At 41.5% G+C, this 23,212-nt stretch overlaps 1 protein-coding gene across 6 annotated transcripts in view; it reads right to left on the bottom strand.

Moving 5' to 3' along the window:
- Positions 1-23,212, bottom strand: part of CEP192 (centrosomal protein 192) — a 179,220-nt gene that overhangs the window by 94,297 nt on the left and 61,711 nt on the right. For all 6 annotated transcript variants that reach the window (XM_033178418.1, XM_033178416.1, XM_033178415.1 and 3 more), the window contains 8 exons: positions 19,993-20,818; positions 19,783-19,909; positions 16,250-16,421; positions 12,645-13,563; positions 11,545-11,693; positions 9,955-10,185; positions 365-490; positions 85-228 (listed from right to left, as the gene is read on the bottom strand). In XM_033178418.1, coding sequence (XP_033034309.1) covers positions 85-228; positions 365-490; positions 9,955-10,185; positions 11,545-11,693; positions 12,645-13,563; positions 16,250-16,421; positions 19,783-19,909; positions 19,993-20,818 — 2,694 coding nt within the window. The remainder of the gene's footprint in view (positions 1-84; positions 229-364; positions 491-9,954; positions 10,186-11,544; positions 11,694-12,644; positions 13,564-16,249; positions 16,422-19,782; positions 19,910-19,992; positions 20,819-23,212) is intronic.

The following is a 23,212-nucleotide window of genomic DNA, read 5'->3' as shown; positions in this document are numbered from 1 at the left end:
TGGTATTAAGATTAAAATCTTAATCAAAGAAAAGCAGTGTGGAAGCTTAATTTTCTCTTTAATTCTAAGCCAGTTCTCTCCTACCTGTCCATCATAACTAGCAGGCATCACGTGGCTGACCACAGAAGGGCCGGCTAGCCGCGTGACCACATCAGTGCAAGGAGCAACGTCCACAGGAGCTCGGACGGGTTCCTTGGAAAACATGAAACAGCGCCAGGCTGCGGCGTTCTGTTTAGAAATACAGGAATCAGCTCAGTAAAGCCAACAGTGTAATGCTCAGTTTGTTAACAAAATCCTTAAAAAATGTACTTTCATAAGATCAGTGCATTCTGTGAACAGTTTCTTACTGCATGATCGTACTTACGGCATTAATAATCAGCCTAATGGGCACAGTGGCATGCGTTCGGTTTATCAGTTTTAGTGGGAGAGCTTTCCAGCCTCCATAAGTCAAGTCACCAAAATCAAGAACATCTTTCTTTTCTGTTTCTACCTAATTACCAAAAAAAGAGAATGATTGAAAAGCAATATATTAATAAACAGCACAACATATATGTTCATATGACTGCCATTTCTAGCCACAAATTATGAGTTAGCATTAAGTAAAACTTACCTACATTTTCCCAGGCTATTTAACAATTGCTTACTTTCTACAAAAATAAATGTTAATTTATTCTTTTGAGGTAGTCTACCTACCCAAATATACTACAGAATTCAGCTGCTGTTACTTTGAAAACACTGTATCTTAAGATGAACTGATAATTTTATAAAATTATAGACCCTTTTTCAATGAGTTCTATTATTAGAATAATGACTTCTCAATTCCTTTCAAAAATGCTATGAATATCTTGGCATTTTCAGATTTAATCTGCAAATGTTAAAATGTTATCAAAACAGACATATCAAAACTTTAAAACAAGTGCCTGTGATCATGACAGACTCACTTCCCTAAATGCGGGAAACTAACCAAACTCAAGAGCCTCACACAGCCGTACGTGGAAATGTTTGACACTACAGGAACCCCCACCGGGTATCAAAATTCGTGAATGTCCCTGATAGGAAACGTCACAGGATTTGCATACAGCCTAGGCACATCCTCCTGTATACTTCAAACCATCTCTAGATTACTGATAGTACCTAATATAATGTAAATGCTGTGTCAATAGTTGTTATACTTTATTATTAGAGAATAATGAAATAATGACAAGAAAAAAATGTCTATACATGTGCAATACAGAAGCAACTACCCCTTTTTTTATTCTGAGTATTTCTGATCCAAGGTTGGTAAAACACAAGAATGCAGAACCCACAGATTCAGAGAACAGACTGTATTATACACACACACACACACACACAAAGACACACGTGCACATATTTCGTTTTGCTCTAGCCAAACACAAAATAAGTGGAGATCAAAGGCAGACCACTAAGTGGGAGCTGATTTCCATGGTGGCCCAGGAAGGTCTGGGTTCCAGACTTGCCCTCAAGGTGGTAGAGCTTTAATACGTTCCAGAGGAGAGAAGATGTGACTTCAAACTTGTTGTGAGCAGGGCGAAGCTAGAATGGAATTTGAAATCTGCACATAAAGCCCAGAAATTCAAAGGAATGAAATGAAAAGGGAACTGCAAAAGCTGTTCACATGTCTTTGGAGTCAACAAGGAACCTGCCCAGAGATGGGTGGCATAGAAGATTATTTGCAAGAACATGAAAGCCTAGGCCTAGGCCATATGGGACATGGGATCCCCAAGTTGAAAAAAATCACAAAGGCTTTTAACACCTCCAACATTTCTGCAAAAGTACTCTCTAGAGACACTTCCAAAGACTAAGACACATCATGGGATTCCTAAAGCAAAAAGCAGCCTCAATGAATGTGAGCTCACATTAAAATTTTTTAAATATCAAAAAATTAGAAGCCACTGGAAGAAAATCAGAAAGACTTAGCAAAAGTAACTAGTAGAAGCATTAGTAACCCAAGAACTAGAAACATGAAATAAACTATGAAGTAAATTCACTTTAAATGTAGATAACAGGGCCGGGCACGGTGGCTCACCCCTGTAATCCCAGCACTTTGGGAGGCCGAGGCGGGTGGGCCACAAGGTCAGGAGATCGAGACCATCCTGGCTAACACGGTGCAACCCTGTCTCTACTAAAATACAAAAAAAAAAAAAGATTACCCGGGCGTGGTGGCGGGCGCCTGTAGTCCCAGCTACTTGGGAGGCCGAGGCAGGAGAATGGCGTGAGCCCGGGAGGCAGAGCTTGCAGTGAGCCGAGACTGCGCCACTGCACTCCAGCCTGGGTGACAGAGCAAGACTCTGTCTCAAAAAAAAAATTTTAAAAACTTAGATAACAGAGTCCATAACAGAGGGAAAAGCAAGAGATTCATGAAGCAATGGTGAGCAAAAAGACGTATAAATAGCTTGATAAATCTGTTAACAATGTTAATGTTGGGACTGTAAAAACTGTTTAGAACTAAAACATTAGTCAAAGGTAATACGGAAGGAAAAGATGAGCATTTAAATGAGATGCTGTCTTCGTCTTGTTGGAGGAGTTTGCTTTAGTTAGACATCTCATTATTGAAGTTACATATTAATGTTGAAAGTGAACTATTTGAGTGAGTTCAGATGGTAACATGGCATTTTGAATATTGACTTCCTTTCTTGATTTGCCTGGTGACCAAATTACTAGTGACTAGTCTACAAACTAGGCCATTCAAGGAAGTCAAGTTAACGTAAAGGAAACATGTCACCTAAATGCACTTGATGGTGTTGAAATGTCCACCTTCTTAAACTGTGTGATGAAATTAGTTCTAAAGAAGATACCAGGCCAACCCTGTAGTGCCCCCAGTTTGTTGCAGAATCTCATGTTTTGGATGTTATATAAGAGTCCTATTTGCCCCAGTTAATGCCTATCTTGTCTGGCTGGCTCTTTTAGAACTCTGGCCTATAACTTGTAAAGCCTCCCACAACTGACAGTATGTATGTGGGTGTGTTTAAACCAAATCTTGAAAGTTTACAATAGAGCTGCATAGTAATAGTATTTATTAAAGAATCACAATTGTAAACATGAGCATAACTTACGGATTCTAGCTTACTTCTTTTGTAACTACAGACTATATCTTTGCTGCTATTATGTTAGAATAATTTTTAAATGTCACCGTGAAATAGAAATATGTATTTTAAGCACTCATGGAAAAAATGAACACTTTTTAAATGTGTGTTATTTTCTCCGTAAGAACTGTAAACATTAAACTAAACAAATTACCTATAATGAAACTGATTAAGGTCTCTGAGCAAGCTGGTTTGGCCAGAGAGCATACACAAACTTTTATATACTACAGAATGCTATTACACTTGGGAAATTATCTTGTCTAACCTGAATTTATATCCCACGGTGATAACATGGTATATGTATTGTTATTAAAAGTAAGTGACCATGTTTAAAAAAAAAAAAACTATTAGAACTGATTAAAAACCTTCAGTAAACTTACAGGATACAAAATCAACATATAAAAGTCAGTAGCATTTCTATACGCCAACACTGAACTATGTGAAAAAGAAATTTAAAAAGTAATCCCATTTACAATAGCCATACATAAAATTAAATACCTAGGAATTAACTTAATCAAAGAAGTAAAAGACCTCTATAATGAAAACTATAAAACACTGATGAAGGAAATTGAAGAGGACACAAAAAAATAGAAAAACATTCCGTGTTTATAGACTGGAAGAATCAACATTGTTAAAATGTCCATACTACTTCACAGAAATAGAAAAAGAAAATCCTAAAATTTACATGGAACCACAAAAGACCTGGAATAGACAAGCTATCCCAGCCAAAAAGAATAAAACTGGAGGAATCCCATTACCTGACTTCAAATTATACTACAGAGCCACAGTAACCAAAAGAGTGTGGTACTGGCATAAAAGCAGGTACACAGACCAAAGGAACAGAATAGAGGACCCAAACACAAACCCGCACACCTACAGTGAACTCACTTTTGACAAAGGTGCCGAGAACATACACTGGGGAAAAGACTGTCTCTTCAATCAATGGTGCCGGGAAAACTGGATATCCATATGCAGAAGAGTGAAACTAGACCCTGTCTCTTGCCCTATACAAAAATCAAATCAAAATGGATTAAAAACTTAAACCTAAGAGCTCAAACTATGAAACTACTACAAGAAAACATTGGGTCCGGGCACGGTGGCTCACACCTGTAATCCCAGCACTTTGGGAGGCTGAGGAGGGCGGATCACAAGGTCAGGAGATCAAGACCAGCCTGGCCAATATGGTGAAACGTCGCCTCTTCTAAAAATACAAAAATTAGCCGGGCGTGGTGGTGCACGCCTGTAATCCCAGCTGCCAGGGAGGCTGAGGCAGGAGAACAGTTCGAACTCGGGAGGCGGAGGTTGCAGTGTGCCGAGATTGCGCAACTGCAATCCAGCCTGGGCGACAGAGTGAGACTCCGTCTCTGAATGAATGAATGAATGAATGAATGAATAAATATTCACGAAAATCTCCAGGACATTGGACTGGGCAAAGACTTCTTCTGAACAACCCCCCACAAGCAAAGGCAGCCACAACAAACATGGACAAATGGGATCACATCAGGTTAAAAAGCTTCTACATAGCAAAGATGCAAGCAACAAAGTGAAAAGACAACCCACAGAATGAGAGAAAATATTTGCAAACTATCCATCTGACAAGGGATTAATAACCAGAATACATAAGGGGCTCAAACAACTCTACAGGAAAAAATCTAATAACCCAATCAAAAACTGGGCAAAATATTTGAATAGACATTTCTCAAAGGAAGACATACAAATGCCAAACGGGCATATGAAAAGGTGCTCAACATCATTGATCATCAGAGAAATCCAAATCAAAACTACAATGAAATATCATCTTACCCCAGTTAAAATGGCTTATAGCCAAAAGACGGGCAGTAACAAATGCTGGTGAGGATGTAGAGAAAAGGGAGCCCTCACACACACTGTTGGTGAGAATGTGAATTAGTACAACCACTATGGAGAACAGTTTAGAGATTCTTCAAAAAACTAAAAACTGAGCTACCATGTGATCCAGCTATTCCACTGCTGGGTATATACCCAAAAGAAAGGAAATCAGTATATTAAAGAAATATGTTTGTTGCAGCACTGTTTACAATAGCTAAGATTTGGAAGCAACCTAAGTGCTCATCAACAGATAAGTGGATCAAGACAATGTGGTACATATACACAATGGAGGACGATTCAGCCACAGGAAGAATGAGATCCAGTCATTTGCAATAACATGGATGGAACTGGAGACCATTACGTTAAGTGAAATATGCCAGGCACAGAAAGACAAACATCACATGTTCTCACTTATTCGTGGGTTCTAAAAATCAAATCAATTGAACTTACAGACATAGAGAATAGAAACATGGTTATGAAAGGCTCAGAAGGGTAGGGGTTGGGGGTGAGGTGGGGATGGTTAATGGGTACTAAACAAATAGAAAGAATGAATTAAGACCTACTATTTGGCAGCACGATGGGATGACTATAGCCAATAATAACTGTGTATTATTTTTTTTGAGACGGAGTCTTGCTCCGTAGCTTAGACTGAAGTGCAGTGGCCGGATCTCAGCTCACTGCAAGCTCCGCCTCCCAAGTTCACGCCATTCTCCTGCCTCAGCCTCTGGAATAGCTGGGACTACAGGAGCCCACCACCACGCCTGGCTGATTTTTTGTATTTTTAGTAGAGACAGGGTTTCACCATGTTAGCCAGGATGGTCTCAATCTCCTGACCTCGGGATCCGCCTGCCTCAGCCTCCCAACGTGCTGGGATTACAGGCTTGAGCCACCATGCCCGGCCAACAATTGTGTATTTTAAAATAACTGAAAGTATGTAACTGGATTATTTGTAACTCAAAGGATAAATGCTTGAGGGGACAACCTATTCTCCATGACGTGCTTATTTCATACTGCATGTCTGTAACAAAACATCTCATGTACCCCATAAATACATACACCTATTTAGGTACCCACAAAAAAAATTTTAAATAAAAGAAACATTTTAAATTAAAAAAAATTCCATACCACTCCAGAATGATTAAAAAAAAAAAAAATCTAACAATACCAAAAGTTAGCAGTGACAGGAACCTGCATACATTTCTCCCAGGAATGTAAATTAGAGAGCAAATTGGCGGCTGGGAGCGGTGGCTCAAGCCTGTAATCCCAGCACTTTCGGAGGCCAAGACGGGCGGATCACGAGGTCAGGAGATCGAGACCATCCTGGCCTACACGGTGAAACCCCGTCTCTACTAAAAAATACAAAAAACTAGCCGGGCAAGGTGGCAGGCGCCTGTAGACCCAGCTACTCGGGAGGCTGAGGCAGGAGAATGGTGTGAACCCGGGAGGCGGAGCTTGCAGTGAGCTGAGATCGCGCCACTGCACTCCAGCCTGGGCAACAGAGCTAGACTCCGTCTCAAAAAAAAAAAAAAAAAAAGAGAGAGAGAGCAAATTGGCAATATCTAGCCAAAACAAAGGTGCACATACTTTAAACTGTAACATTTGCATTATGTACCTGGGAGACCCTTTATCACGCTGAGAAAGTAATCTAACAGTTTCTATGCATGTGGTCTCTGCATAAAATTCCCGAATGCTCTCTCATAGGGAATGTTGTTCCCCAGTCAAACCCTGCTGAGCCATCAGGGCCTAATTCCTCTAGTTCCACTCCTCCAAGAAGGCAACTTTAACTAGCTTGATTAATACTGAACTATTCCCTATACCAGTGGTTCCCAAACTTGTCTGTTTGTCGGATTCAAAGCTCAGACGCAGACATCAGTAGTTTTTGAAGTTCATCGGGTGATTCCAATAAGCACACCAGTAGGGAACCACTGCCTTCTACTACCAAACACCGCTGATATATGTGAGCCACTCGGGACACAGCAATGCCAAATATTGCATAAATGTGATTTATCATGTCTGCTACAGAAAGGTAAGCTGCTTAAAGGCAGGCTCAACAGTTGGTATAGTGAAATGTACTGAAATGCAGGAGGTTAATAACACCGGTTCTCAGTGCTTCCTATCGGGGGTGGCGTGACCATGTTTGGAGACGTTACTGGTTACCACAGTGGGGGAAGAGGTATTACTCACATCCAGTGGGTAGAGGCCAGGGTCACTGCTAAACATCCTACACTGCACAAGACAGCCCTCTCTACCCTCAAAGAATCTTCTAGCCCAAAATGGCACTAGTGTTAATGCTGAAAAACCTTGACCTAGAGAAAGGCAAGCAGAGCAGAGCTGACTGAGAAGTATATAAAATGGCACTTAGCCAAAAAGAAAAAAGATCACTAAAAGTTTATAATATGTGCAGATATCAACGTAAGGACACAGGAACATGAAAACATGAAAAAAAAACTTTATAAGAACATTTCCAATCGACTTCCTCCTCCATGCCCTAGAAAATAAAGTTGTTGAGCTGGGTCACTAAGCATCCCCTGGAGAACGTGTACTGTGGGGAAAACACTGGTGATTCTCACCCGTCTCCCAGAGTGGCTACCCTGTGTCTCATCCCCAATACCCACTTCTAAACTGCAAGTCACAATTACAGCTTTGCAGAATGAAAAAACTCATTATCTTTTTTTTTTTTTTTTTGAGGCAGAGTCTTGCTCTGTCGTCCAGACTGGAGTACAATAGTGTGATCTCAGCTCACTGTAACCTCCGCCTCTCGGGTTCAAGCGATTCTCCTGCCTCAGCCTCCTGAGTAGCTGGGACTACAGGCGCCCGTCACCACATCCGGCTAATTTCTGTCTTTTTACTAGAGACAGGGTTTCACCATGTTGGCCAGTCTGGTCTCAAACTCCTGACCTCGGGTGATCCGCCTGCCTTGGCCTCCCAAAGTGCTGCGATTACAGGCGTGAGCCACGCGCCTGGCCTGAAACAACTAATTAACTTTAGGAGGATATCAGTAACACCTGTTAAGTATGGTTAGCTAAATATGTTACGTTCAATTCACATATTAGGAAATTAATTTTTTTTTCTTTTGAGACTGAGTCTCGCTCTGTTGCCCAGGCTGGAGTACAGTGATGTGATCATAGCTCACTGTAGCCTCAAACTCCTGAGCTCAAGTGATCCTCTCACCTTAGCTTCTGGAGTAGTTGGGATTATAAGCATGCACCACCACACCCAGCTGATTTTTAAAATTTTGTGTAGAGACGGGGGGTCTCACTACGTTGTCCAGGCTGGTCTCGAACTCCTGGGCTCAAGCAATCCACCCACCTTGACCTCTCAAAGTGCTGGGATTACAGGTGTGTGCCAGTGCCCAGCTGAAATCAACTAATTTTTAATTAAAGTCACATGCTACATAATGATGTTTTGGTCAATGACGGACTGTATACAGGACAGTGATCCCATAAGATTATAATGGAGACGGAAAACTCCTAACACCTTGTGATGTCATAGCTATCATAACATCATAGTATAATTTTTTTAATGAATTTGGCATAGCCTAAATGTGCAGTGTTTATAACGTCTACAAGAGTGTACAGTAACGTCCTAGGCCTTTACCAGACTCACAGAGAGCAACTTTGAGTCCTCTGGTAAGTGCCCTATAAAATGTACCATTTTTTAATCTTTTATAATGTATTTTTTCTGTACCTTTTCTACGTTTAGCTATAGAAACACTTACCATGGTGTTACAACTGCCCTGCAATATTAAGTACAGTAACAAGCTGTATGGGAACAATGGTGCATAGCCTAGGAACAATGGACTGTCCCATAAGGTCTAGGTTTGTGTGAGTACACTCTGCGAAATTCACACAATGACAAAACTGCCTAAGGACACATTCCTCAGGGCATACCCCTATTGTTAAGCGACTCATTACTGTATCAAGACCTGTTCTGCTTTTCCTCTGCTCTGCACCCTCCCATCTCTCCCTCTCACATTCCTTAATTTTTTTCAATATGTGAGTTCTGATTTCACTATAACTAAGAGGAGATAGCTCTTATAAAACAGTCGTTGTTAACTAAGGCTATGAATTATAATCATCTGGGAAGATTTAAAAATTACCGAGAGGCAGCCACACCCTCCCTCATTCTGATTCAATCAGTCTAAGTGGGACTCGGGTATTGGGGTACATTTAAAAGACCCCAGTGTGGGGCCGGGCGCAGCGGCTCAAGCCTGTAATCCCAGCACTTTGGGAGGCCGAGACGGGCGGATCACGAGGTCAGGAGATCGAGACCATCCTGGCTAACACAGTGAAACCCCGTCTCTACTAAAAAAATACAAAAAAACTAGCCGGGCGAGGTGGTGGGCGCCTGTAGTCCCAGCTACTCGGGAGGCTGAGGCAGGAGAATGGCGTAAACCCGGGAGGCGGAGCTTGCAGTGAGCTGAGATCTGGCCACTGCACTCCAGCCTGGGTGACAGAGCGAGACTCCGTCTCAACAACAACAACAACAACAACAACAACAACAACAACAAAAAGACCCCAGTGTTATTCCAATGTGCAGCCACGGTTGAGAGTCATCATCCTAAATGAGCATATAATCTAATAACCACTTATTATCCCAACTTGCCCAGACTTAATTTCTTTGGCTTCCAGAAAATAGGTGACTAGAGAAGGGAAACCTTTCCAGATGGCAAATAATGTCCAGGTGCAGAAATATAAAAAGAATATGAACCACTGGCACATTGCTAAGTGGACACCGGATTATATAATAGAAATCAGTTGGAAAACACTGCTTAACCTTATACTCTGCTTTATAGATATCTTAGCAAGTATACTTGTGTTTCTGTAAAACTAATTTTAAATTTTGAAATAAAAAAATACTAAGAACTAAAATAAAGTTCAGCTTGAAACTAACTTTGTGGCTCCTTTGTCCACAAATTTCTTCTTCCCAAATTTTACTTCTAACATTAAACAGTCTTCTTTAAAATGCCAGGTGTAACAAAGATTCATTTACAAATGGGTACCTCGATAACAGGACTCTCGGCAATGGCAGTGAGAGTGACGGTACTGGCCAAAGCTTCTGCCTGTACGATGGTCTCAGCATCTGTCGAACATGGCCAAGAAGCAACACTGAATGTGCATCTGAAAACCCCAGGACTGGATGGTATAAAAAGCACTTTTATCTCTTCTGTGGTATGAGGCCTTATGATGGCTTTATTCTTGAAAACTAAACAACGATATGTTGAAAGATCCACCTTCAAAAAAGAGCCACAAAGTTCGTTATTAATGGCTTCACAATGAAAATCAAGTAGAATCACCTAGTTTAAGATTCCTTTTCCCAATCACTCAAACTGCCAAATTAAGACATTTATTATCCTTCAAAAATGTCAAAACCTTGTCATCCATGGTCTCTAAAGTACAACGAGTCAAATCCTTCATGAGTTGAATGTTCTTGCTGCACCAGGGCTGTCTCCCCAGTCCATCTCCAAGCAAGCACACTGACCTGTACACTCACTTGTCTTAAAAAGGACACTGACAAGGGTCACTCTTTCACAGCCCTGTAAGTCTCTCTAGGACACACAACACAGTGGTGGGCGGGGGCTGGGGGGAAGAAGAGTCAGGCTAACCACGGAGGTCCCACAGCCCTGACTCTGCTTCAACTGCAGTGACAACTCCAGCCACCCTCCCTCCTCACTGTCAATGGGGATCTTCTTTTCCACTCTCCACTTCCACAGACAACACTGCTTCATTCACAGACTCCAGGATGCCCCTACAAAGTCTTCACAGCTCACCTTCCACTCTCAACCCTCTCCTTCAATCACCTGCTTTTCATTTAACCTGAGGACTGGAAGTAGAGGGGAAAAGCCAAGAAGGCGTGGGGGGAGGCTATCTTATTTTACCAGGCAAACAATGGCCACTAAGAGGCAGGAGGGAAGAGGAAACCCATGCACCAGTGGTGATTCACAAGTAACAGTCATCAAACTGGGGCATTTCAAAACAGCTGCTGACCACATACCCAGCTCCCCACTCACCGACGTGCAAACGGTCACTGTAACCAGGAGAGAAGATTTAGAGTCTAGAATTATAGGAACTATAATTGATCATGTAAGAGACGTTTGTCTTAGGAGTTCATATTAAAACTGCGTTTCCAGGTATTTCAAAAGCTAATGTAAGAAAATCATCAGATAAATTAGTCAAAAAGACTTCCCCTGCCAATGAAGGCATAAGCTCCAAGAGTAGCTGCTTTCTTTTTTTTTTTTTTCGATAAGTCATGGTTACTTATATTCAATCACCTTTAACAAAACTGACAAGTAGCAACGAGAAACTCAGAGCTTTGGATGATTTAAATAACAGCACTAAAAGCAAATTTATAGGATTTTACAAGTAAATAACAATAAAATATAAACAATAAATGATGGAAAATGCAAAAAAAGTCTTTCACTTTACACTCTACAAGCACTTCAACAAAACGGGTCTGAGAGGAAGACAGCATGGCAATGACTGAGTGCATTAATAAAGGGGTGAAGGGAGAACCGAGCACTAGAGATGGGGGAAATCAAGCACCTAATCACAATGCAACTGTTAGGTTACATGAGAAAGACGTAGAAAGCTACCTTTTCACCATTCACACTAACGCTGAGGACCCCGATGCTGACTTGCAGCCAGCGGTCGGTTGGATTGAGCACACTGAGGAGGGTCTGGGAAGCGATCCCAACACAGCAAGCATGAGGAAGCTTCAACTCCTCCGGCACTCGGACACTCCCTGGGTGAGAAGAAGGCAGAAAAACGCAAGTTACAGCAAACTCCTGATTATAAGCCAAATCTGTTAAACAGCAAGGAGTTTATAAGATGGCCCGTTTACACTTAAGAGCTAGAGTCAAAGTGCTCCAGATGAAGGAGTCCTTGATGTTGCATGAGCCTCAGAGACCTGCCAACAATTTTTTCCTGCTTCCATCCAGCCCAGGAAAAGAAAATTAAAATTGGATCAAACTCACAATTACAGCTAATCAATTCTTTGAGGTTACTGCCTGTAAGTAATCTCTCCTCTCATAAATTATAAGTCACTGCTTATGCTAAAACAAAACAAAACAAAAAACAAAAACAAAGAACTCCAGAGGCTCTAACTTTCCAGACGTAGACACTCAGCAGATTTTACCACTGCCACCTATCTTCCAACATCCTCATGCAGTTGTTCTGGAGGGCAGAGAAGACAGTGCCCCAGTGGCCGTGTGTGCCATGTCAGTAGAAGCACAGCTCGCAGAGAGAAGCTGCCCCACACACGCACCTGAGAGTGCTGCCTCTCCAGCACAACAGCCACCCAGAGGCTCACAAGGTGGGGGCACTCACTCATTCTGGGATTCAACTCTAAACTGGCCACCCAGAGGCTCACAAGGTGGGGGCACTCACTCATTCTGGGATTCAACTCTAAACTGGACATTTCCCAGGTGAAATAATCACAACACTGCAATGGCAGAGCAAAAAAGAGATCAGGAAGACAGAGCCATAGGCAGCCTGTCACCTGCATAAGTGTAGCATTTTTCTAAGCCAACTTCAGGGATATTTGCACAGAAATATATGGTGTTCTCAGTTTAGGAAGAAGCACAAAACTCACAAAGAATTCATGCTAACCAGTAACTCCTTGGAACAAACCAGCTTTGTGGTGTCATTTGAGAAAATAATACCAAGCAACAATAACAGAGAAAAAGCATCTTACCCAATCCTGATGTCATTCCTGAATCCCATGGTTCAATTCCACAGTTGGTACCAACAGACGGCACAGGAAAAGGTTTTGTTGCGCTTAGCAGGTTCTGATTTAAGGTATTAGAATATGGGTTACAGAGGGAAGAGGTACCCATCCATCCAGAGCCGATATTTGATCCTAGACAAATTCCCACAGCCAGAGAGTTCTGCACAGGCTCTCCTGCGACAGCTGGATAGGGGAGGCCTCCTGAGAAGCCACAGACTGTGGCACTGCCTGCATGACACTGAGGCAAGGTGGTGCTTCCAGCTGAAGGGAGTGTTCCCAAACACCGCTGAGCAAAGGGAGCTGTGCTGAGAGAGGGCTGCGTCAAGAGTGCGTGCACAGCAGCAGGCACGTTGTGCATGTCAGCCACAGAGCCGCAAACTGTGCTGCTGGGAATCGGAGTGCACTGGTTTTCAGAGGTGGTCTGATGAGAAACCTGGCCACTGAACTCATGGCCAGCAGTTGACTTATCTTTAGGAATTATTCTTTGATCTTCATCTACAGGCTCCTGACAGGACACAGGACGGGATGTGGCTGACCCCACCTGGCAGCTCAGACCTGACTTGCCCAGGAGAGCCAGCCTGATCAGGTCCACTTCTTCCGGGTTTGATGTCAAACCTACCTCATTGGTGTCCAACAGATTTCCACTTTTGGAGGAGGGATCTTTACTCCATTTAAAGTCAGGTTTTACATATTCAGCCTTGCTACTCAGAGAAGTGGTTTCAGTTGCTTTTCTTGTATCAGAGTTATTCTGGATAACAGATGATAATGTTCCTTTTCCTCTATTCTGAAATGGAACTTTTTCTCTCAATTTTTCCATAGCCCGTTCCTCCAATGCAACTGGACTGCCTTGAATAATTGTGGTACTCAACTCGCTGGTGGTATCGCTCTGAGTGCAAGAAAATTTGTTTTTAACAATCCACAGATAAACTTAATACAACAAATTGAAACCATGCTGGTAAAAGCTCAAGTAACAAAGAGATGTGCATGAGGTTTCTCTTTGAAAAAAAAAATTGTTTTACACAAAAATAGTAGTCTTGCAGTTGTGAAATGCAGACTTACATTAGAAAATGTGTGTTTGTTGTTTTGTAAAAGGAGTTATACTATGAGGAACATAGGTATACACTAAGAATATCTGAAAATTTTGCACAGATAAAGGACTAGAGTCTAGTAACTTTTTAAGGATTTAAGGGATTTCTATAAACTTTACAATAAAAATCTAAATAAATTAGTAACGAAGGAGCGGGGGCCGAGTAAGCTTGAAATGATAACGACTTTGAGGTCAGGCGGCGGCTCAGCAGGCTGGCAGGGCCCCACCCCACCACCTGTCCATGCTACTGCCTGGGCTTGAACACTCAAAGATGTTAACTTTTTTTTTTTTTGGAGACAGAGTCTCGCTCTTGTTGCCCAGGTTGGAGTGAAATGGCACAATCTCAGCTCACTGCAACCTTGGCCTCCTGGGTTCATGCCATTTTCCTGCCTCAGCCTCCCAAGTAGCTAGAATTACAGGGGCCCGCCACCATGCCCAGCTAATTCTTTGTATTTTTAGTAGAGGCAGGGTTTCACCATGTTGGACAGGCTGGTCTTGAACTCCTGACCTCAGGTGATCTGCCTGCCTCAGCCTCCCAAAGTGCTGGGATTACAGGTATGAGCCGCCATGCCCGGCCAAAGATGTTATCTTTTATGTGTTCTAAGTCCTCTCCCATTTCTAAACTTGTGTGGCTCTATGAAGCATGAAGTTAACAGTCCTGGTAAATGTCCACACTCATTTCTTTGTACGTAATGCATAATCTGAGGAGTGACATCTGCAGCTCTGCAGGACAGACCAGCTGAAATTTACAGACTAGACAGACGTAACCTTCACTGATTGCTCTGGTACTTGGTTTATAAATTTCTCCTGGCCAAAGCTTCAGAAATAAAGACACTAAGAAACAAAGACTATACTATTTGCCAAGTAATAATAACAAATAATAAGTATCCCGTGGTGACTTACTAGGTGACAGGCACTGCCCTCACATACTATTCCTCCTTACAGATGAAGAAACAGGTTGAGGGAAGTTTAGTAATCTGTCTGAGGAGGCAGCAGAAGGTAAGTTATCTGACACCATAACCCAGGTCTCAACCACTACGCTAAGAACACACAGACTCAGTATCTAACAACGACATGAAAAAGACAGCTTTCAAAGGAAGGGGTGTAATGCTCTAACACTATGCTGTGTATTCAGTAACTCTCCAGCAGCCTGGTGGAGGAAGACTACGCAGCATACCCACAGCAGTCAGTCAGCTCATTAAAAAACTGAACAATGTCACATCCACAACTTCCACACACAAAAACAGGTAATACTAGCTTCTCCCACATAAATCTCTCTGATCTTCTTCTGTTCTGTCCCCACTGTTATGGTCTTGGGCCAAGCATCCAGTGTCTCTTGCCTAAACCACTACAGTGGTCTCATGTCAAATCTCCGATTTTAATTTTCTCCTACTGGTCCCTCCTTCCTCACGGCTATTGGAATGAGCTTTTAAAACATCAAACCAGCCTGGGCTTGGTGGCTCATGCCTGTAATCCCACCACTTTGGGAGGCCAAGTCAGGAAGATCGCTTGAGGCCAGGAGTTCAAGACCAGCTCTGGCAACACAGCAAGACCCCACCTCCAAAAAAATTTTTTTAAATTAGCCACGTGTGGTGGTAGGCACCTGTAGTCCCAGCTACTTGAGAGGTCAAGGCAGAAGGAACACCTGAGCCCAGGAGTGCAAGACCAGCCTGAGCAACATGGCAAGACACTGTCTCTACAAAAAAATGAAAAATTAGCCAGGTGTGGCAGTGCACACCTGTAGTCCCAGCTACTTGGGAGGCTGAGGCAGGAGGATCACTTGAGACCAGGAGTCCCAGGCTGTAGTGAGCTGTGATCGTGCCACCATACTCCAGCCTGGGTGACAGAGCGAGATCATCTCTAAAAAATACAAAAACAAAACGAAATCAAAACAGATCACGACAGTGACCTGCTTAAAAGCCTTCAAACTCCCATGTTTTAAACCCAGCACCCTTCCCAGTTTGGAGCCCCCCTATTCTAGCCTCATCCACTTCTCCCCATTGACATGATTCACTGTGGCTGTTCTAAACTTCCTGGAGTGCCTCAGACGCAGTTTGCATCTTACAACTCTCCACCTCCCCATGTGTTAACTCTGCTTCCCTGTTGCCTAACTCCTTCCTAGCAGTCGGGCCAAGTGTGGCTTCAGTGTATCTATCCCTGCAGAAACCTTTGCTGAAGCAAAGGCAGTGAGACTTCCAACCACCACCTTCTGGGTCCCCCTAGTACACGCGCAGCATGACGCACTTCATTGCACAGTGTGCCTCACCAGACAGAGCTCCTCCAGGGCAGATCCTAAAATGTTTGTGCCTCTGTGCCTACCAGCATGAGTAGGGATTTAATATGTGCACACAAATACAAAAATCAATTTAAAGGTAAAAGAGCAACACAGAAGTTATATAGGCTTGAACTGTTGTCTGAATCAAATACCTGTAACACTTTTAAGAGTTGAAAGCCTTAGTAATAAATAATCCAAGTGGCTGCCCACCTTTCGGTCCTCCAGAGCATCATCTGTGGTTGTGGTAGGATAGGAGCTCTCTGGTTCAGACACATACGTCAGCCTGCTCACCCCAGGAGGCGAGCACGCCAAGGGAGACAACTCCTGCTTACAGGGAGGCTGCTGCTGCTGAGCTGCTGAACCAAAGGACTCTAACGCACACCTGGAAGAGAAGAGGAGCTCATACCTGCAGTTCTTCAACTATTTACATTAGCAAAAAACCACTCCTATGTGCCTATAATCTTACAAATAACTCTACCTCGAATTCAATGTTTACACTTAATTATCTAAAACTGTAAAAACTATTCCCATTGAATTAAGCCTCTGTTAAGCAACTGTAAAATGTATTGTAGCATTTTCATTAATAAATACCATATAAAGACACACAGCAATGTCAGCAATTCATTCTATAAAAATTTACTAAGTATCTCATACAGAGAAATGAACAGAAGAATTCCAACCCTCAACGGGCAAAGAGGAAAAAAAAATCACGCAGATAAATGCAAAGAAATGAGAACAGTCACACGCCACTGTGGGACGATCAAGTTGTTCAACTTTCACTTGAGCAATTAAGCCGTATTTATCCAAGGCCTCTGGACTCAAGATATTCTACATCTAAGAATTTATCCTGAGAAAAAAATTAATGATAAATATGAAGACTTCACAAAAAGGACATGTCATCACATCACTATGGACAATAAGTGGGAAATCTTAAATCCGATTCCCCAGGAGGAAGTGAGCTACAGAAATTAGAGCACAAACATGCTATACAACACTATGCAGCCATTCAAAAGCATGCTGCTCCAGCCTTGGTTCAGAAAGATGTCCCTGCTATACAACGTGAAATGAAAAGATCAGAAAGTGACAAACAGAGAGTCTCACATCTATCTGCAAACACACCAGGGTTACTTCCTCATTATTCTGTTCATCAGCATCTTTCACAGGGCTGCCAGCAGAGACGCATGGAGCGGGATACGGACTGCACCTCTTGAGGGAAAGCGGCAAAGTCACAGTGCAAAAGAGCACAGGGGATAGGAAATAAGTGTCAAGCCACCTTTGGAAACAGTCTCCACACCAACGCTCTGCTGGTTAGCTTGAATTCAGCCCTTCACTTGACTGGATTCCCCATCTTTCTTTTTTGTACAAAGTTCAGAATACTCAGCTAGGCAACGGACGCACACGGAAAATTCAAATTTGAATTCTGAACTTTTAAAAAGTCCAAATTGGCCAGGTATGGTGGCTCATGCCTGTAATCCCAGCAGTTTGAGAGGCCGAGGCAGGTGGATCACGAGGTCAGGAGATCGAGATCATCCTGTCTAACATGGTTAAACCCCATCTCTACTAAAAATACAAAAAATTAGCGAGGTGTGGGCTTGGTGCGGTGGCTCACGCCTGTAATCCCAGCACTTTGGGAGGCCAAGGCAAGCAGATCACGAGGTCAGGAGATCAAGACTATCCTGGCTAACATGGTGAAACCCATCTCTACTAAAAATACAAAAAAATAAGCTGGGCTTGGTGGCGGGCGCCTGTAATCCCAGCTCCTCAGGAGGCTGAGGCAGGAGAACGGTATGAACCCAGGAGGTGGAGCTTGCAGTGAGCCGAGATTGCGTCACTGCACTCCAGCCTGGGCGAGACTGTGAGATTCTGTCTCAAAAAAATAATAATAATAAATAAATAAATAAATAACTACCCGGGCGTGGTGGCAGGCGCCTGTAGTCCCAGCTACTCAGGAGGCTGAGGCAGGAGAATGGTGTGAACCGGGAGGCAGAGCTTGCAGTGAGCCGAGATTGCACCACTGCACTCCAGTCTGGGCACAGAGCAAGACTCTGTCTCATGAAAATAAAAATAAAAATAAAAGTAAAAAGTCCCAAATCAAGACGGTATTGTCAAAATACCAGTTAGTAAGTTTCTAACCAATGGCAACAAAGAATTACTTACCAAACTGCTTCAGGCCTTCTCTAGCTCCCCCATGACATGCACCTACATGGGTTTCTGTATCCACATGCACACCCGCACACACGCACGCACATACACACAAACACATACACACAGCATGATATAGCACGGAAAATGTTCTGAGTCACTGGATGATGTGTTGTATTCATTTGACTCCTTTGGTTAACAAGAACAAATGCATTTAGGTGAAATTACCTAAAATAAAGAAAAGTGAACTGCAAGAACACATGCAAAATAAAAGGGGAGACATACTGAAAGGGTATACTACATGATAGAGCAAAGTAACAATGAAGAATCAACACAGACATATAGCCTAATACAATTATTAGACTTGAAAAATAAAGAATTTTGGCAAAAACTTGCAAAAACATCAAGTCAATTCAAAGCCAAAAAGAATCAGGCTAGTCTCAGATATCCCTCTAGTCTTCCATAGGGAGAGTAAAGCAATACCGGTAAGAAACATAAGGGAAGAATGTGTAAGTCAAAGATTGTAAACATACTACACCGTATCACAGCCAGATCATCTTCAAATTTGCTTTGGGCTGGATGACTAGTAATACATTTGTTAAAATATGCAGGCCGAGCACAGTTGCTCATGCCTGTAATCCTAGCACTTTGGGAGGCTGAGGCAGGTGGATTACCTGAGGTCAGGAGTTCAAGACCAGCCTGACCAACATGGTGAAACCCCATCTCTATTAAAAATATAAAAATTAGCCAGGCATGGCGGCATGTGCCTGTGGTTCCACCTACTCGGGAAACCGACGCAGGAGAATTGCTTGAACCCGGGAGGCAGAGGTTGTAGGGAGCCAAGATTGCACCACTGTACTCCCGCCTGGCCCACAGAGTCAGACTCCATCTCAAAAAAAAAAAAAAAAGCAATCAACTATTAAATAAGAAGTGACTGTGTATATATATATGAGTGTCTCAAACTGAGGCATCCATAAGGAGTCACAGAAAGAACTAAACTCTCCACTGACATTTAGTACCAGCTGAACCACACCATGCCGCTTCAGATGAACATGAAAAACGTGAATGGCAGCTTGGGAAATAGCTAACAGGTATCTTTGAAATCTGATCTTTTGAAACAAATCAAAACTATATTTAACATATTTGACAATTTTGCTGGTTAGGCAAATTTTTCCTTTTATTAGACTCTTTCAATAAATACATAAAAGATCTTTTATAAAGCCATAAAAGACATTCGTAAAATTAAAATTTTATGAACAAAGTTATTCAACCCAATATCATTTAGATAGCAAAAGTTAATATACAAAGTATTCACCAGAAGCATCAAAGGAGCCACGACAGACCCATTAGGTGGTCTGTAACATTACTAGCTTTCTTTCAAATTCAGAGAGTGATTGTTATAATGAGTAAAAGAAAAAAGCAGTATACAAAAATTTGCATAGAAAAATAGCCAGTAAGAAATTCGCAGCTTACAAGAGTTACCTTTGAGAGATGAATGCATAGATGAGTAATTTTTCTTCTTTACACATTTTTTTTCCCAGTTTCCCATAATGAGCACATATTTCTATGTTTATTTTTTTAAAAAGAAGGTGTACACTTACCCTGATGAACTTGTTCCAGAAATTTCACTAGGAGAAGAATGACTCAGTGGTGATGTGGAAGGTCTGAAGCTCTCCTGCTCATCCTCTGAGCCACGTCCACCATGCTCAGGAGAGATACTTTTCAAATCTGTCAGAAAGGGGTATTTTCCAGTGAAAACAGAAAATAAACTTTGTAATTTTATGAATGTGACCAACAACTCAGACACTTACCACTATTTTTAGGTGAGACTATGCAATGGTTTTTAAAAATCACATGCTTCTCACTGTTGCTTATTTCACTGACACACTCATTTTGCCTCTGATTTTCTCTACTATCTCGTATTTCTTCACACTCTTTTAACAGACAAAGGGATGTTATTCTGGAGCTCCTCACTGATGAATAACTCTCAGATGGAGTGGAAACTGAGGTAGTTTTTTCATTGTTACCAACATCTTGTAATTTGTTGTCAATGGAACATGTCTTCCCATCAACTACTGCACTGCTATTCTCTCTCATATTTGTAATTGAATTTGAAGACTTTACGGTTCTAGATGACTCTTGACTCTCTCTCTCTCCATTTTCAACATAAACAACAGCTGCTGTGTTTTCTTCTGGTTCCCTCACACTTACATTAGTAGCACTTAAGTTCACTGTATGAATGTCTTGAGTAATTTGTTCTTTGGGCAAAGATAAATCCCAAGTATCAGACACACCAGTCCTTGAAAAGTTTTCCAATGCACTTTCATATCTACTAACTTCGGTTTTTTTAAGGTATTTCTCCATATCAAATGCATTGGATCCATTACTTTTTTCTAAATCATTAGGTAAGAAATGACACACGTGAGAACAGTCCTTTTGTTTCTCATCTTCCTGAAAAGTCTTGTCTCTGGTTTTATTTGAAAGTGCCTTGATCATAGCAGCAAGTTGGGAAGGATCAGTATTAACTGATGCCTCTGCAATGGCTGACGCAATGGTGCTGATCCTAAGCACAGAATCACCACTATCTGGTAGCTTGTCTTTGTATCTTTGGGGTGTGTTGCTCATAAAGAAAGTGTCCTAGAAGTGAGAACATCAAACATCAGATAAATTTACCCCAGTTTCATGAACATTCATTAGTCCCCCCATTATCGCTGGGAGATGCGTTTCAAGACCTCCAAGTGGATACCTGAAACCTCAGATAGTACCAAATCCAGCTGCCGTAAATCAGAGCATGTTTCTGTTCCCATCTTCCACTCACAAATGTAATGCCTTTTCCATCTTAACTAAGCACTTATCACTCACTGTGGCTGGAACGTTTGAAGTCTGGAGTGCAAAGCATGAATTTCTCTATCCTTCTTTGTAATTTCACATAAAGAAGATCATTCTTACCATAGGTCTCAGCAACTTCAGCATTTTTTTTTTCTTTGCTTATTAAGTCGAGAACCTTCACCTTTTCACTTGAAGGAAGCACCTGATAGCTTCTCTTTGGTGTATCCAAACTGCAGGCAACACTACTCTTGCACTTTGGGGCCATTATGAAATAAGAGTGACTTGAACACAAGCACTGCAATATCACTCGAGTTGATCTGATCACCAAACACTACTAAGTGACTAATAGGCAACAAGTGAATACAGGTGGAGAGGCTGGACAAAAGAAAGACTCATATCCTACCAGGATGGAGCAAGTTGGTGGGAAGATTTCATCATGCTACTAAGAATGACATATAATTTAAAACTTATGAACTATTTGTGGACTTTTCCACTGAATATTTTTGCACCACAGTTGACCATGGGTAACTAAAACTGCAGAAGGCAAAACTGTGGAAAAGACGGGGCTATTATATTAGTTTGATCTTTATAACCACGATGTAGGATTTAATAGCAACAAAAAAATTAAGGGCATACCAGTTAAATATCCTAATGAAAAAGACAGCTGCCATCAACTTTAATTATATAGTACCAGGTTATTTATCCAATTGATTATGCTTTGTTTTCTAAAAATCATCAGGAACGAAAGACATGGTAAAATTGAATCAGATAATAATTCAAAACCAAAAACTTAAGATACTGAGATTGAAAAGCCACTGAGTCATTGTGACTACAAGTATAATTCTTGGTAATTTCATTCAACTGTTAGAATTATTTATAAGCAAGACATAAATAGGAACCATGAGTAAAAAACTGAAATGGGCCCAACAGTTAAGAAACATAAACTATTTAACAACAACAACAACAACAAAAACACGTGTTAAGACCTCTGCCTCCATTAATAGCAGACTAGGTAAAGCAAACCAACCTCCTGCTAAGAACAACTAGAACTGAATAGCATATGCAAAAACTTATCTTTGAAAGGACTAGCAAGTTTAAAAAGCAGTGTAAATTTATGGGGCCAAAATCTAAGAGAAGAAAGCAACCCAGAGAGGTAAGCCCAACACGGGGGATGCTGTTCCCTAAGCGTATCTGCTGCTTCAAGAAAAGGCTAAGCAAAGTTGTTCTTGTGGGAATGCAGGCATAAAAAACTGAGTCTGCCAATGAATGACTGGCACTGGGGGATTAGGAGGTGCGTGTGTGTACATGTTTGAGGGAGAGAAAGATACCGCAGTAAAACATCCATGCTTTGGGATGAGATGACAAAGGGATACACTCCAGCCGCAAAGGTAAATCAGCATCTGACTGGTTTCATAAGGATGAGGCTCAGTTCCAATCAGCTTGACTACAATAAATGCATGAAAGTGATCTGCAAATGCTAGTGTTCCTTGCTCCCTGTCAGAAGCCGACATAAATCTAGTGTGGAAGACATCATCTCCCTTAGCCTCAAATTATTCAAAGATTTTTCCTCTAAACTGTAGGGTAAAACAAAAGCTACCCAAGCACATCACAGTAAGATGGATAAAAACCAAAGAGAAAAATAACAAAAGACCAACAGCCAACTTTTAAAATGAAATGACATGAAAAAATACATTCGAAGTGCTGAAAGTTGCTCCTAACAATCCTATAGCAAGAAAAAATACACATCAAGAATAACAGGGAGATAAAGACATTTCAGAGAGACAACAAACAAAATTCATTATCAGCAGTCCCTTATAAAAAAAAAAAGTAAGGATATTCTTTAAGAAGAAAACTAATCTGAGATGAAACATCAAAAGTATTGGTTATTTATAAACCATCATCATATCTTATTGGGTTAAATATAGAAATAAAACATAATACAAGAAAAGCTTTTTAAGTATGGAATAAATTAGTATTTTGTGATCCCTGGAATGCCAAGTAAGACATTTAAAAGAAAACAAAGAATTTTTACTAAACATCAGTAAGCCAAGAGACAGGTTATAATTATTTGGGTAATCATTAAAATAATATATATAATTACCAAATCAACAGAGGAGAAAACTGGAATCATATAAAACTCTTCAACGATCTCAAAGAAAGCCAGAAGAAAAAGAACAAAGTCTAGGTGAAACAAATAAAAAG

Source organism: Trachypithecus francoisi, unplaced genomic scaffold (assembly GCF_009764315.1).
Source record: "Trachypithecus francoisi isolate TF-2019V2 unplaced genomic scaffold, Tfra_2.0 Lachesis_group19, whole genome shotgun sequence".
In the NCBI taxonomy this organism is placed as follows: Eukaryota; Metazoa; Chordata; class Mammalia; order Primates; family Cercopithecidae; genus Trachypithecus; species Trachypithecus francoisi.
The sequence above is the reverse complement of the archived record's forward strand: the minus strand, read 5'-3'. Positions and strand labels throughout refer to the sequence as shown.